This window comes from Nomascus leucogenys, chromosome 24 (assembly GCF_006542625.1).
Source record: "Nomascus leucogenys isolate Asia chromosome 24, Asia_NLE_v1, whole genome shotgun sequence".
Taxonomy (NCBI): domain Eukaryota; kingdom Metazoa; phylum Chordata; class Mammalia; order Primates; family Hylobatidae; genus Nomascus; species Nomascus leucogenys.
This window is the reverse complement of record NC_044404.1, coordinates 27,170,957-27,186,112: the sequence shown is the minus strand read 5'-3', so window position 1 is coordinate 27,186,112 and position 15,156 is coordinate 27,170,957. Positions and strand designations below refer to the sequence as shown.

Genomic DNA, 15,156 nt, shown 5'->3' with positions numbered 1-15,156 from the left:
CTCCAGCTTGGGCAACAGAGTGAGATTCTGTCTCCAAAAAATAAAAAAATTAAAAAAAAAAATAAATGAAAAAGAAAAAAAAGAAAAGTAAATGGAACTGCTCTGAAGTAGGGAGAGGGTACCTCTGCCTTGCCCTGCAGAAGTCCCAGGCTTGCAGACCACAGCACTGCAGGGTCTGGGGTGAGCTGGCAGATGCCTGACCAGGGACCCCATGGCCAGCTGCTACAGCATGTCCTCAAGGCCACCTTCGAGACCAAATCCTTGGCTAGTTCAACTGAAGTGATGCATGGGCAGGGTTGGGAAAGGCTTCAGGGAGGAAGCAGCTTTTAAGCTGGGCCTTAGTTAGGCAGGGCTGCCATGAGAGGGATGGTGGAGAGCAAAGGATCGGAGGCAGGTGAAGGCTGGATGGATACAGGGGCCAGAGGCTGGCAGTGCTCTTGGCTCATCCCCAACTCTGCACCCCGGGGGGCGGTGGGGACAGCAGTGGAGGCCCTACTCAGCCCTAACCCCAAGTCCTTCCCAACAGGGACGATGGAAGGGATTTCAGTGCTCACCTGCCTCAAGAGGAAAGCTTTGGAATGGGGAATGCAGAATGGCAGGGAATTCCCAGACTGCAGGGGTGGGATACACCTGAGGGATGCTGATGGCTCCAGGCACTGGACACAGACTCAACCATGGCGCTGGCAACCAGACCCTTGTCAAGGGTAAGAGGGTCCCAAGAATACCAAGACGCTATGAGCTAAGGGGCAAGGGGGCCCCAGAGAGGGAGAAAACAACGACAGGGCACCAACTGGAATCAAAACTCTTTATTGTCCTGCCCAGGGAGCCCTTCCCAAAGGAATCCACAGAGCAGGGGGCGCGAGGCGGGCAGCACAAGGCCTTGCTGACAACATGAAGAAAGGGGGAGCTGGAGTTAGGTGGGGGACAGCCCCTTCAGCTCCCCGATGGCACTGGCTGTGCTGGCAGGCCACCCAGGGGAGCCATCACCAGTGTGAGGTCCACACCTGGGGCTGGGGCTGAGTGCTGTCTACACTGCTCTGTCTACACGGTTACTCTGGCACTTGTCAGGTCCACTCACCTCTCTGGCCTCAAACGGCAGGGGGAGATGGGTCCAATGCTGGGAGGCACTGGAAGGCCGTGAGACAATGAAGAGTGGACTGCACGGGCTGGAGGACGCCAGATGGGCACACATGTCCCCCAGGGCAGCTGCCGGCAGAAGTCTGACAAAGGGACCCAGCCAGCCCCTCTGGACCATTCTAGAGGCCAGTGGTGAAGGTCCTGAAGCAGCTTGGCTTATAGAGACACGTAAGTGTACCCCACCCCATGCTGGGACCACAGCTAATGCAGAAAGACAGGCTCCCAATCCAGCTCTGGTCCCAGGGTCATCTTGACAGGTGAGCCCAAATGTCCTCCTCTCTCCGCACTGGGCACTGGGCTGAGGCAGGACCCCAGCAGGCAGTGGCAGGAGCAGCTCTACAGAGGGAAGCCAAAGCCTTTCAACACAAGAGCAAAGGGGCTTCCGGGGCCGGAGTCACAGGCCTGGGGAGGAGGGGACGGGGTGCTTCTGAGAGGCAGAGAGACAACAAACCCCCACCTCATGCTGGTCCTCAGCCCTTCCATCCAGCCAGCCCCGACCCCCGGGCCACAACAACACGCCCAACCCTGCCTTTTGGGGTGAGGGGAAAAAAATCTGGAACCAAAAGGGATGGCGGCTGTTTCCTCGGGACCCTGGTGGGTGTGGGGCCACCGAGCAGCCATCACCGGAGGTTAAAGACCAGGCTGACGGTGAGGATGATGCCCAGGAGAAGGATGAAGGGCAGCCAGGTCTTCACGAAGGCCCCAACACTGACAGAGAGAAAGGAGCAAGCATAGGTGGGCAGGGCCTGGTGAGCAGGCATGCAGCCCGCAGCCCTGTGCACCCACAGTCCCCGATAGGGCTGCCATCCCTAAGGAAAACCCTACAACCACCCCCTCACCCCAAACTTGGCCAATCAAGGAAGCAGTCTGGGCCTGGTTGCCCACTATGGGGGATCACCAGGTATGGTCCCGGGCAGGGACTGCTCCGTGCTCCTGGTGATTTACTGACACCTCGCTGGCTGGGAACAGGAGACGTGCTCCCCATTGCTAGGCCTCACTGGCTTCATCTATAGCCACCCACCTCTGGGGTCTCCAGTAAGAGGACCAGGAGTTGCAGTTTGGGTATGGAAGCCACGTGTGCCCTCTGCCTATGGACTTCCTAATGGGGACTGCTGGGAGCTCTGGGGCTGGCGAGGGTCAGCAGTTTTGGGGCTGGAGCCAGCAGCTGGGAGCCGGGGGTCTGGGTTCAACCTCTGTGTGACCACAGTTATTCTCAAGGGACTTCTAAAAGCCATGCAGTACTTAAAAATATCCCTGAAAGTCTTCTTTTCAGAAGCTCTTAATGATGAACGTGGCTAAGAGGAAAGCTTGGAGAGGCGGCCAGATCAGCACTAGCCTATGCTGGCTCACGAGTCTGGGCTCTGCTGTGGCCATGCTGTGGGGACCACGGGCGACTCACTCAATCTCTCTGCCTAGGAAGGGACCTGTGGGGCAGGCATTATGAGAGGATCTATCTGCTCACTTTACCGGAGCACAGGAATCTGTAGAAGCCTCCCTGAGGAGCCAGAATCATTGTCTGCATTTCACCAAGGACAGCTGTGGCTCAGAGAGAGCAAGGCAGTTGCCCATGGTCTCACAGCAGGCAAGTGCCAGAGCTGCATTTGGGGCCCGGGTGGAGCTGGACTTCAGCACAGCCACCTCCCTCTCCATCAGGCCCTCAGCTCGTCACTCTAGAACCACCATGGCTCCAACTGGCATCTGTTCCAACTGTCCCGGCTGACTGAAGGACGCTAGGAATGGTCTTTCTAGGATCCTTGGGACAGCAGCCTCTGGACAGTGTGTGGGTGGGCGGGCAGGAGGGCAGCTCACCTGACGTACTTCCCATAGAGCAGGCAGAAGAAGCAGAGCGTCACCATATTCCAGTTGGTGCTGTTGTTGTAACGCATCAGATTCAGGGCCAATGCCACGTGCGAGTGGCAGTTGTCACAGCAGAGATTGTGCTGGAGGCACCAGAAGGGCTGGTCAGGTTGGGCCGCAGGGCAGCCTCCCCCTGGTCCCCACCTGGGGAGTGCTGGTGCCGCCCTGGCCCACCTACCATGCGGTGCTTGTACTCCTCAGAGGCGTCGTGCACAGCCGTGTCCCATGCGTTGGGCCCGCTAGCATAGACCTGAGCAGGGTCCAACTTCCAGTACCTGGGGGAGAGAAGGGCTCTGGACACTTGCTTGGCTCCTTTGTGCCCTCAGCTCTACGCACGTCCTCTGAGCCCTGCCCTGTGCCCGGGCCTGAGCTGGGTGCTGAGGTGTACAGTAAGCCAGATCTGGGGCAAGTGTTCCGTGGCAGTCAACTGTGACACAGGGTGAGGTGGCCGGTGCCATGGGGGATCCTGGGGGGATATGGAACGAAATTGGGGGTGCTATGCTCTGAAAGTCTGTGTCCCCACCAAGTTCATATGTTGAAATCTTAACCCCCAAGGTGATGGTATGAGGAGGTGGGGCCTTTGGGAGGTGATTAGGCCATGGGGTGATTAGCTCTCATGAATGGGATCCGTGTCCTTATAAAAGAGCCCTGAGGGAGACCCCTCACCCCTCCACCACGTGGGGAACAGTGGAAAGGCACCTCAGGCCCTCACCAGACACTGACTCTACCAGCACCTGCACCCAGGACTGTCCAGTCTTCAGAACTGTGAGAAATACATTTCTGTTGTTTCTAAGACACCCAATTAAAGAGATTTTGTTATGGCAGCCAGAACGGACTAAGATGGGGTGTGAGGAGGCTTCCTGGAGGTGACCCTGGGTCCAGTCTGAAGGAAGAGGCTTAGGCAGGCATAGAAAGAAGAGGTGGGCATTCCAGGCTGTGGCAACAGCTTAAGCTAAGTGACAGGCATAAAACCGTGCAGCGTGACCCATAACTGAAGTGACTGAGCCCTCCCGGAGGATGCGGAAGGAGAAACACGGTGATGGAATGCTGGCAGCTAAGGCTGGAGATGCAGGTGAGGCCACATCATGCGGGCAGTTTACCCAGCAGCAAGCACTCTCCCCTAGTCTCCCATGCAGCTTGCCAGGGTGAGTGGCAGGGAAGCTGATGGTGCTAAAACCCATAAACCTCAAGGTGGGTGAGAATTGCTGTTCCAAGCACCGGAGTGCCCGGTGGGTCTCAGGCCAAGGACAGCTGGGAGGTCAGGGCGCCCCCTGGCTGTTGTGTAGGGGAATGGCTTGGGGGAGGAGTCTAGAGACCACGGCCTGGACTGGGGCCGCTTAGGGGCTACTGCTTGGAAAATGATGCCCTTAAAATTGTCCTTGAAGAGCAGTCTGGCAGCCAATACCTGGTGGCCCAGAGACTCCTGGACTACACTGCCGCCTGCCGGAGGAAGCCAGAGCAGGCAGCAGGAAGCCCTGCTCCAGGCCATCTCGGCTGTGTGGGACACCAACTCCTCCTCGGCCCAGGCCCTCCTCCCAGGGCAGCCTTGGGCAACAGGTCACCTGAGGACACTGATGACTGAGGCACTGTCACCAGGCCCACAGCTGAGGTGGGCACCTGAGACTGCAAAGATGAAGACCAAACGTCCCAAACCAAACCAGCAATAGCTCCCAGAAGGCTGAACGGTTTCTATTCTCTCCAACAAGAACTTTGCAGCAGAGCTCCAAACAATGCCTCTCTTCTACCTTCCATGGCTCCTTTGTTCCCAAAGGGCAGGAGGGTGAATCTAGAGGAGACAGATCTGGGTGTGGGTCCCAGCTCTGCCACTTCCTGTGTGACCTTGACCAAGTCCCTTCCCTTTCCTCACCCTTGCCATGGAGTTGAAAATACAAACCTTAAGAGCTGTGGCAAGGCCCAAATGGTCTGCAGGTAAAGGCCCTAGCCAGGGGCTGGTGCGGTAGGCACTCTGTACGGGGCTGCCATGCTCTGGTGGACCATGGCTGACCTCTCCCCCAACCCCAAATACTCTATTCTCAGGGTGCTGGCCCCTGCTGTGCCCCAGAAGGCCTGGCCCGCCCGGGCAGGAGCAACCTGCCTCTAGAGCCAGTCACATGGGTTTTCATCACTTACTTGGCAGGCTTTCCAAAGGCCATATTGTCCTCCTGTTGAGGGACAAAAGCAGAGGTCAGTGAGGAACTTACATTTGGGCCAGATGACAAACCTGGGTAGGTGGCAGAAGTGCGGTGACTTAGAAGAGGGTATGTCGGGGGTGGGGGGGCCAGAAGTGGGGCCTGGGCCCTGCCCCGGGGCTGGCATGGCATCTAAAGAGCTAGCGGCTGTTCTGCAGGAAGAAGGCAGTGTGACACAAGTGCACAGAGCACTGCGTCAGAGACCAAAGACCTGGGGCTCCAGCTGCCACTGTCCCTTGGTGTGGCACCCAGGAATTCTCTTGCCCTCTCTGGGCCTCATTTTCTCCAAGTTCTCTGGTCAGTCTTCTCTGAGGACCGGCAGGAGGGTTCCATCATGGTCTGGCCTCCTGACTCAACAGTGGTGGCCCACTGTTTGGGAGGTGGAGACCCACATGGAGACCATCTCCAGGCCAGTAGTCTGACTGCATTCATAGCAGGGCGGGGGCGCTGGGCCTAGAGGGACTTCCTGTGAGGGAGACACTGCAGTGAAGTCCTAGACTCATCACATTAGACTGGGGTACAGCAGTTACACAGAGACAGACTCTGGGTTCAGATCAGGGAGACCCTGCTGACAGACCTGGTCAATGATTAATCACCATAAAAATATATAATAAAGTAATGGATGTGAAAGTATTTTTAAGTACAAAGTGACCTTTGTCGTGTTAAGATGATCATGACAACTATTAATATAAAGAGGTTGGTGCCACCACACCCCTTCAGTCCAGCCTCTGACACCTGGAGACAGGATGATGCAGCTCCTCTGCTGCTAGCCCACTGGACCAGGCTTGGTCACATCCCCAGGGAACAGACCTGAGAACACAGCTGGTTCATTCTAAAGCCCCACCCCCTCTTCTCCATGGCCACACCCAAGGAACCGCATCAGCCTCCCCTGTCCCCCGACCTTGACTCCCACCTTCTGAAGGTCCAGAGATGTGGTTCCTGGATGGTCTGACTCTCCACTCTTGCCTCTAATCCCTACCCATGTCTCGGTACCCCAGGGGTGGGGGCAAAGGGCTGGGTCAGTTACTTAAGAATCCTTCTGGCCACACTGCCCTCCCGGCCTGTCCTGGAGGCAAGAGAAGGGGGAAAGGGGTCAAACACTGGTGAGGGGCAGAGGGCCAGGACTGCGGGTTATCTGCGTTCTCCTGGGTCTGGGGAGACGAAGCCTGCCTGCAGGCAAGACAGGATAGCCTTCCACTTAAACCTTGGAACCCCCCGGGGTGGGCAGAACGGGGACTCACCGAGACAAAGTAGGGGCCCGCGAAGTCCCGAATGACTCCTGTGGATGTGCAGATGCCCATGTGGCCGATGATGGGGAAAAACCACCTGTGAGGAAAAGGACGGGGAAGGGACAGAGTTTAGGGGATCTTTCAGCCAGTTAGACGGACGCTGGGGCCCCTTCATACAGTGCAGAAGCATGTGAATATTACATTTGGTTGACGAGTGGCCATTAGGGTGGTCCAGAAGGCTGGGGAAGCACAGACAAGCGCAACTGCAAACCGGCAGCCCAATGGGATACCTCGGCATCCCGCCAGGATGGCTGCAACTCGAACGACAGCAACACCGACGCAGGTGAGGGCAAGGGACAACCAGAGCTCTCATTCACTGCTCTGGGAGGGATAAACTGTTTCTACCATTCTATTTTTTTTTTTTTTTCAAATGGAGTCTCACGCTGTCGCCCAGGCTGGAGTGCAGTGGCACAGTCTTGGCTCACTGCAACCTCCGCCTCCCGAGTTCAAGCGATTTTCCTGCCTTAGCCTCCTGAGTAGCTGGGACTACAGGCACGCGCCACCACGCCTGGGTAATTTTTGTATTTTTGGTAGAGATGGGGTTTCACCATGTTGGCCAGGATGGTCTCGATCTCTTGACCTCGTGATCCACGTGCCTTGGCCTCCCAAAGTGCTGGGATTACAGGCATAAGCCACTGCGCCCGGCCTACCATTTTGTTTTTGAGATGGAGTCTCGCTCTCTTGCCCTGGCTGAAGTGCAGTGGCACAATCTCAGCTCACTGCAACCTCTGCCTCCTGGGTTCAAGCGATTCTCCTGCCTCAGCCTCCCGAGTAGCTGGGACTACAGGAGCGCACCACCATGCTTGGCTAATTTGTGTATTTTTAGCAGACACGAGGTTTCATCATGTTGGCCAGGCTGGTCTCGAACTCCTGACCTCAAGTCATCTGCCTGCCTCGGCCTCCCAAAGTGCTGGAATCATAGGCGTGAGCCACCGCACCTGGCCTGTTTCTACCATTCTGGAAAACAGTTTGGCACTATACTATATGCCTCAGCAGTTTCACTTTTGGAAACTTTTTCGCCCTCATCCCTGGGAAATAACATTTGCCAAAACTCATTGAACTGTACTCTTAAAATGTGTGCATTTCATTGTATGTAAACTATAATTCAATAAAATTGATAAAAACAACTAGAAAGAATCCAAATGTTCAACAATGGTACGATGAATAAGTGTGGTATAGTTATACATTGAAATAAATAGTCCATAACAATGAAAAAGAGTGTAACTTCTGCTACACACAACATAGGCTTTCACAGACATAAGGGTGAATGAAGGAAATCTTACACAGAGTACGTAACATAGCACTCTGTTTACATGAAGTCCAAGAAAAGGCAAAACGGATCTATGGCTAGAGGTCCACAGCGGGGTGGAATCTGTGGTAGAACTGACTGGGAGGGCACAGGGGGGTCCTCTGGGTCTTAGCATTGCTTTCTAGCCCCTGCCTGGGTGGCGGTTACATGAGTGTGTGATATGCAAAAATTCTTCCCGCTGTATACTTGAGATTTATGCACCGTTTGGTACATAAGTTATACCTCAATAAGAAAGTTAAAAAAAAAAAAAAAGGTGGGTGGACATGACACCAATGTGGGTGGGGGAATTCAGGAAAGGCTTCCCTGAGGAAATAATGAAGAAACAGAATGTGCAAGGGTAGAAATTGGAACAGAAGCATGGTGTATGCCACGAAATAAAAGTTCCTTTTTTAAAAAACCATGGGCATTAAAAAACAACAACAAATCTCAGATGCACCCCAGTATGTCACACACAGGAACCCCAGACCTGTCTGCGTTCTGAGAACCATGGCCCTACGGGACCTGGGTGCTGGAGAGACTGATCCAGTTTAAGGAGAACTCACAGGGCCGGTGGCAGGGTCCTGGCCTCAATGCTGCCTGGGCACGAGCACAAAGCACCTGGCTAGGGGTGGAGGCCAAGCCTCCAGAGATGCAGTTTAAAAAAGCAGTTACGGGGGCTGGGGTGGAGTCAGTAAAGGCTTCATGGAGGAGGTGACTTTTAACCTTGACCTGTGAAAGGACACAACATCAACAGGCAGAAAACAACACTGCAGGGCAAGAAAGTGGTGTGTGTACCTGGAAGAATGAAAGGGGGAGAGGCCAGCTCAGGGGCTACTGCTGTACCACTGGCAAGAGATGACGGAGGTCCTGACTACAGGATCAGGGGCAGGGTGGTGAGAAGCACGTGGATTCAAAAGATCTTTCAAATGAAGACTGGAGAGTTTACGACTGACAGGATGGGGGTCTTCCAGATCTATAGCTTGAGCGCTTGAGAGGATGGTGGGGCCAGAGTGGTCTTTTGAGAATTGAATTCAGATTCCATCATTCCCCTGTTCAACACCTATTAATGGCTTCCTACTACACTTACAACACACTTCAAACTTCTTCCAACACTGTGGTGCTAATTATCCCTTGAACCTCATCTCAGTGCCCTCTCCAGCTACACTGCCTGCTTGTGGCCTCCAACACGCCGAATCCTCCCACCCCATGCTTTCTCTGTAGCTGCCCTCTCCTCTGTCTGGAACAGTCTTCCCCAAGAGCATGGCACAGCTGACTCCTCACTGATTAGGCCTCGGCCTCACTGTCAACTTCGGAGGTCTTGCCTGAACGGCGTCTTCCAGCACAGCCACCCAATCCCAGATCCCACTACAATGCTTTACTTCCCTCATAATATCTACTGCTATCCAAAATCATCTTGGTTATTTACATGCTGTCTCTCCACTAGAACATAAGCTCCAAGAGAGACAGGATTTTGTCTTGGTTACTACGGCAGTGCCTGCATATAGCTGCAACTCACTAAATATTTGTTGACTAAATAATGAATGAACATCCTGCATTTAAGAGTGGAGTCTGGGGCTGGGTGCTGTGGCTCACGCCTGTAATCATAGCACTTTGGAAGGCCAAGGCAGTTGGATTGCTTGAGCCCAGGAATTTGAGACCAGCCTGGGCAACACAGTGAGACCCTGTATCTAAAAAAATCTAAAAATTAGCTGGAGGATCGCTTGATCCAAGAAGTTGAGGCTGTGGTGAGCCAAGGCCGGGCCCAGGAAATTGAGGCTGCAGTGAGCCAAGGCTGGGCTCAGTGGCTCACACCTGTAATCCCAGCACTTTGGGAGGCAGAGGCCGGTAGATGACTTGAGGTCAGGAGTTCGAGACCAGCCTGGCAAACATGGCGAAACCCTGTCTATACTAAAAATACAAAAATTAGCTGGGCATGGTGGCATGTGCCTGTAATCCCCACTACTCGAGAGGCTGAGGCACGAGAATCACTTGAATCCTGGAGGCGGAGGATGCAGTGAGCTGAGATCATGCCACTGCACTCCAGCCTGGGTGACAGAGCAAGACTCTGTCTCAAAATAAATAAATAAATAAAAATTAAAAACAACAAACAAACGCCAAGAGTGAAGTCATGCTCAGATATCATCTGGGTTGAGGCTTGCCTTTGTTCTGGGCAAGTTACTCATTCCCATCTCTCTGTGGATAGTAAAAATTACCTTAATGAGGAGCTATTGTGAGGATTACATGGATAGACTTATCCATTTCCACAGTGCCTAGGACCCTGCCTTCCGCTTGGCAGCTGCTCAATGTTGTCATCTCGACGTATTCACACATAAGCACTATCTGACTGACTGCACTAACATAGAGTAAGTTGCAGAAGATCCATAGGCCACAGGATGGACATTCAGGATTATGGGAAAGTAGCTCATCCTGATCTCAGGACTGCCCTCCACCCCCATCTCTGCCCCCATTCCTTTCATCTGCTTGGGAGGAAGTCTGCGTCCAACCAGGATTCCACACGCCACAGCTGTGCTGGCAGCAGCGGATGGAAATCAGAGTAAAGGCTGGAAGCCCCAGAGAAGAAACCCTCAGAGTGGTTTGTCAGCCTGGAAGCTCCCGGAAGGCAGGTCCAGAGCTGCTTTGTGGACTACCTTCTATTCAGGACCTAATACATAATAGGTGCTTTATAAAAATACAATGAATGAATAAATGACTCACTCATCCTGGAGCTCAGTCTGGGAAGTAGGCTAACTCAGCAAAAAAGTGCCACACTGGCTTCTAAGCCTTACTTCCTCATCTATAAAACGGGGACAACAGTATCTACTTTCATAGGTTGACATAAGGATTGAGTGAACATACAATGTTTACGACAGAGTAAGCATCTAATCTTAGCTGTTTTTATTAGTAGCAGCAGCTATTAAACTGGTTTCTTTTTTTTTCCTTTTTTTTGGTTACAGCAGCACTTTTATTTTTCCTTACACAATGACGTGCTGCTGGGGCCTAATGTTCTCACATAACAGTAGAAAACCAAAATCTGTTCTCATCTCCTTAAAGAATCAAGAATTGCATACAAAAAAAAACCTTACATAAATTAAAAGGATGAATACATTTACAGGTGTAAATGCAAACTGCTTCCAACTCAAGGCAAGTAACAGCCCACGGTCTGCTGGCAGGAAAACATCAGCTAAGAAAGGAAACTGGGTCCTACGGCTTGGACTTTCCAACCCTGACAGACCAGCAGGACAGAAACAACTGGTTCAGGAGCCCTTGTCAGCCACTAGAGAAATCCCAGAACACTCAGCCATGACATATTAATACTGTGCAAAGATCGGAGGCTGCTGGCCATGCAGACTCACCAAGCCAGACTTGCCTTCCACAAGCACATTCTTACCTCGCCATGCAGTGACCAAGCCACATGTACTAAGGCTTGAAAGCAAAGATATGTACAGGGTATTAAACAAATACCAAGGGGAACAGTTAACTTGAATACAAGGTCAAAATCAGCAACAAGTTCTACAGCCCAGTGCTGATAGTAGATACGAGCTTCAAGGACAATTTCTTTTAAAAGGCTTATTCCAGTATCGTGAGGCTAGCATGAGGTGTATGCATTCGCCAGGGGCAAATTTATACTTCTGAATTAACCCACGCAGCAAATGCTACGCATCGGCTCGTGGTCCATTTAGAAGCATGTGCGGTGGACAACAGAGGGGCCTGACTCGTCCTGCTCCTGCTTGCTAATCCACATCTGCTGGAAGGTGGACAGTGAGGCCAGGATGGAGCCGCTGATCCACACAGAGTACTTGCACTCTGGGGGCAGGATGAGCTTGATCTTCATGGTGCTGGGTCCCAGGGCGTTAATCTCCTTCTGCATCCTGTCGGTGACGCCCGGGTACATGGTGGTCCTGCTGGACAGCCCCATGTTGGTGTACAGGTCTTTGCGGATGTCCACGTCACATGTCATGATGGAGTTGAACGTGGTCTCATGGATGCCGCAAGATTCCACATCCAGGAAGGAAGGCTGGAACAGCACCTCCGGACACTGGAACCGCTTGTTGCCGATGGTGATGACCTGGCCATCGGGCAGCTGGTAGCTCTTCTCCAGGGAGGAGGATGCGGTAGTGGCCATCTCCTGCTTGAAGTCCAGGGAGACAGATATATGGAACGCTTCACGAATCTGCATGTCATCCTTGCGCAGGGGCCATGGTGATCTTCTCTGTATCGTTCCAATTTTAGTATATGTGCTGCCGAGGCGAGCACTAAACTGGTTTTTCATGCAGAATTACCAACATCTCTGAGGGGGTAGACAGATCTTTGGGTTCCATTTCCTCCTCTGATCTCTCCTCCGAAGACAGGTGACAGTTCCTTGCGCTACATCTATGCCTAGCTCTGCAATCATCACTATACAGTAATACTACGATGCATAATTGACCTTTCTCTCCCTCCTGCTGGAGGTAAGTCCTTCGAAGGTGACATGGTTTGGATCTGTCCCCACCAAATCTCCAGTCAAACTGTAGTCCCCATATTGGAGGTGGGGGCTGGTGGTGGCATCACGAGGCTGGTTTTCTCATAAACGGTTCAGCACCATCCCTTTGGTGCTGTTCTCATGATAGTGAGTTTTCCCAAGATCTGGTTGTTTAAAAGTGTGTAGCATCTCCCCCCTTCACTCCCTCTTGCTCCTGATCCCGCCATGTGAGATGCCTCGCTCCCCCTTTGCCTTATACCATGACTGGAAGCTTCCTGAGGTCTCCCCAGAAGCAGAAGCCACTATGCTTCCTGTATAGCCTGCAGAAGCATGAGTCAAACCTCTTTTCTTTACAAATTATTATCTCGAGTATTAGTGCAAGAACGGACTAACACAGAAGGGAATATGAGCCCTTTGACAGGAACACAGTGTCTTATTCATCTTGGTCTTATGAACACCTGTACACAGATCTGAATAGAAATGGGCTATGAGCTGCTTTTGGCCCAGATGACCAAGGATTGTGGTGCCTCCACCTCACGCTGCTACCATTCCCTGCAGAGGACCATGCCACAAATGGTGTTTTTGAGAATAAGAAAGGCTAAAGAGAGTTTAGGATCACAAGACAGGTTTTAAGAAAACCAATACATTTCCTGAGTATCCCTCCCTGTTATTTTCTCTTTTTTGAAACGGAGTTTCGCTCTTGTTGCCCAGGCTGGAGTGCAAAGGCATGATCTTGGCTCACCGCAACCTCCACCTCCCGGGTTCAAGCGATTCTCCTGCCTCAGCCTCCTGAGTAGCTGGGATTACAGGCATGCGCCACCACCCTGGCTAATTTTGTATTTTTAGTAGAGATGGGGTTTCTCCATGTTAGTCAGGCTGGTCTTGAACTCCTCACCTCAGGTGATTCACCCGCCTGGGCCTCCCAAAGCGCTGGGATTACAGGCGTGAGCCACCACGCCCGGCCCCTGTTATTTTCACACTAATATTTTATTTTCTTCACAACACTAATCACTATCAGGTGCCCTTTTATTAGCTTACTTGTTTACTGTCTATCTCCTTCCACTATGACTTAAACTCTCAAAAGTGTAAAGACCATAACTCTTTTATTCATCACTGTATATTCGCATCACCTAGAACTATCTGGAAACATAGGGGTCACTTAGCACATGTGTTAGAAGAACACTGAATGAATTAATGTACACATTTTCCTAAGATTTTATTTCGTTATTTCTTTTGAGACAGAGTTTCACTGTGTTGCCCATGCTGGAGTGCAGTGGTGCAATCTCAGCTCACTGCAAACTCCACTTCCCGGGTTCAGGCGATTCTCCTGCCTCAGCTTCCGGAGTAGCTGGGATTATAGGCACGTGCCACTATGCCCAGCTAATTTTTGTATTTTTAGTAGAGACGGGTTTCACCACGTTGGCCAGGTTGGTCTCGAACTCCTGATCCACCCTACTCTGCCTCCCAGAGTGCTGGGATTACAGGCATGAGCCCCCGCGCCTGTCCCAATATTTTATTTTTAAAGAACAGATTTGGATGCTCTTATATGCATAAGTATTTGAAAACACAAAATAATTCAAGTATTTTAACATAATTCAAAAACTACGATCTTTTTAGAATCCGCAACACCTAAGGCCCCAAATGATCCCTTCTCCACATCACCACTGGCTATTATTGATAGGGGAGCAAGCTATCCCATCAGATAAGAGTGGATAAGATGTAGTCCAAAGAGCAAGTTAGATCAGAAGACTGAGCTCTTCATGCCTTTGCTTATTGGGGTGCGAACCTGATCAAGACACTTAATGCTACAAGCAGCTCAGCTTCACCATCTGAGAAGATAACCTACCTTAGAAGATGGATGTTTAATTCTGAGAAAATGGGTGTTTAAGAGCTTGGCAAACTGCCCAGCACGGTGAGGAGGGGTTACGTTTATCAGCTGTCAAGGCTGAAGCAGGAGGGCAAACCACCTCTCTCCATGTGAGAGCTCCTCCCAAGAGGCGGCAAGTAGTACCAGAGCACCTGCTTCTCCCCTGACAAAGGCTGATGTTACAGAAAGAACTTTGGTCTGGGAGGCAGACAATCTGGGATCTAAACCCGCTTTGCAACTGAGATGGCACGTGAGACAAAGGGTTGGACTCTCAGATCTCCGGGGGCCCTTCCAATGTGGACATCCCAGGATCTCGTGTGGTCCCAACCAAACTCCCACTCTTGCTCCCAGACCCAGCAGGATGTCTTGAATATGGTAAGCGACCAGTAAGCATTTGCTCAATGAGAGAATAAACCAGTGAATTAATATAAATGTCTCCTCAGATCCGATGAGGGACTCCCTCTTCTACACACTCACAGCTCGAGCCTCCCAGCCACTTGCCCTTTCCTGCTGGCCTACAACTCTCTCCCCGGCTACACCAGGTGTATTGAGAGCAGGGAGCGTGTCCCAACCGTGTGCACAAACTGGCACTGCATGGATAGCGGGGTTCTGGTGACTGGGCGAGGCGTGCTGGCCAGACCCGAGGCAAAGGCTTACTGCGCGTCGGGGCCGGAGGCTAGCCCGGGCCCGCCGAGGGACGCCGCGCGGAAGCCGGCTCTCCCTGGGCCCTCCTCGTCCCCAGGCGGATGCCGGAAGAGACTCACGTGAGCACCGGGATGGGCGTCCACACCACGCAGTAGGGGAAGCGACTCCGTTCCACATCCATGGCGACGCCGCCGGAGCCGTGATACTGCTTCATGTCCGTCTCGGCCGCCGTCGGCGCCTCCACTTCCGCCATCCTGGGCGGGGGTGGCGGCGGCGGCGGCAACAAGAGCAGAGAACTCCCTTCCGCTTCCGCCATGCGGCGCGCGCCCCGCTCCGACTGGCCCGGGCTCTGGTGCCGCTCGTCCCCATGGCGTCACTTCCCGGAGATGGGGTCCGCCCCGCTTGGCCTTCCCCCGGGAATCCGA

The 15,156-nt window shown here is 52.7% G+C and overlaps 2 protein-coding genes and 1 non-coding gene across 5 annotated transcripts; all 3 read right to left on the bottom strand.

Annotated features, from left to right (window-relative positions):
* Positions 1-791: 791 nt before the first annotated feature.
* On the bottom strand, positions 792-15,094 carry TMEM222 (transmembrane protein 222). Of its 3 annotated transcripts, XM_030805144.1 has the most exons (7): positions 14,851-15,015; positions 6,425-6,509; positions 5,125-5,156; positions 4,612-4,780; positions 3,173-3,269; positions 2,947-3,077; positions 792-1,845 (listed from the first exon to the last, which is right to left on the bottom strand). In XM_030805144.1, the coding sequence occupies exons 1-7, from the start codon at positions 14,906-14,908 to the stop codon at positions 1,758-1,760; spliced, it is 660 nt and encodes a 219-aa protein (XP_030661004.1). In that variant the 5' UTR covers positions 14,909-15,015; the 3' UTR covers positions 792-1,757. The 3 variants fall into 3 exon arrangements, with proteins under 3 accessions (XP_030661004.1, XP_003271720.2, XP_030661005.1); XM_003271672.4 differs by lacking the exon at positions 4,612-4,780 and having other exon boundaries at positions 14,851-15,094; XM_030805145.1 differs by lacking the exons at positions 4,612-4,780; positions 14,851-15,015 and adding an exon at positions 14,744-14,809.
* On the bottom strand, positions 10,699-14,840 carry LOC100582629 (actin, alpha skeletal muscle-like). Its single transcript, XM_012498514.2, has one exon. The coding sequence runs from the start codon at positions 12,028-12,030 to the stop codon at positions 11,437-11,439; it is 594 nt and encodes a 197-aa protein (XP_012353968.2). The 5' UTR covers positions 12,031-14,840; the 3' UTR covers positions 10,699-11,436.
* LOC115833082 lies at positions 11,908-12,014 on the bottom strand. Its single transcript, XR_004028533.1, has one exon. It is a non-coding gene; the product is annotated as a U6 spliceosomal RNA (small nuclear RNA).
* Positions 15,095-15,156: the final 62 nt, after the last annotated feature.

What these genes read in the sequence shown, in the direction of transcription:
- LOC100582629 (XM_012498514.2), bottom strand. Translation starts at nt 12,030, where the DNA reads ATGAAAAACCAGTTTAGTGCTCGCCTCGGCAGCACATATACTAAAATT.
- TMEM222 (XM_030805144.1), bottom strand. Translation starts at nt 14,908, where the DNA reads ATGTGGAACGGAGTCGCTTCCCCTACTGCGTGGTGTGGACGCCCATCC. An exon ending in CGGGCCCCTACTTTGTCTCG is followed by an intron (nt 5,157 to 6,424) that starts GTGAGTCCCCGT and finishes GTCCCTCAACAG; the next exon opens with GAGGACAATATGGCCTTTGG. An exon ending in CTTCATCTTTGCAGTCTCAG is followed by an intron (nt 3,270 to 4,611) that starts GTGCCCACCTCA and finishes TCTCTCCCCCAG; the next exon opens with GTACTGGAAGTTGGACCCTG.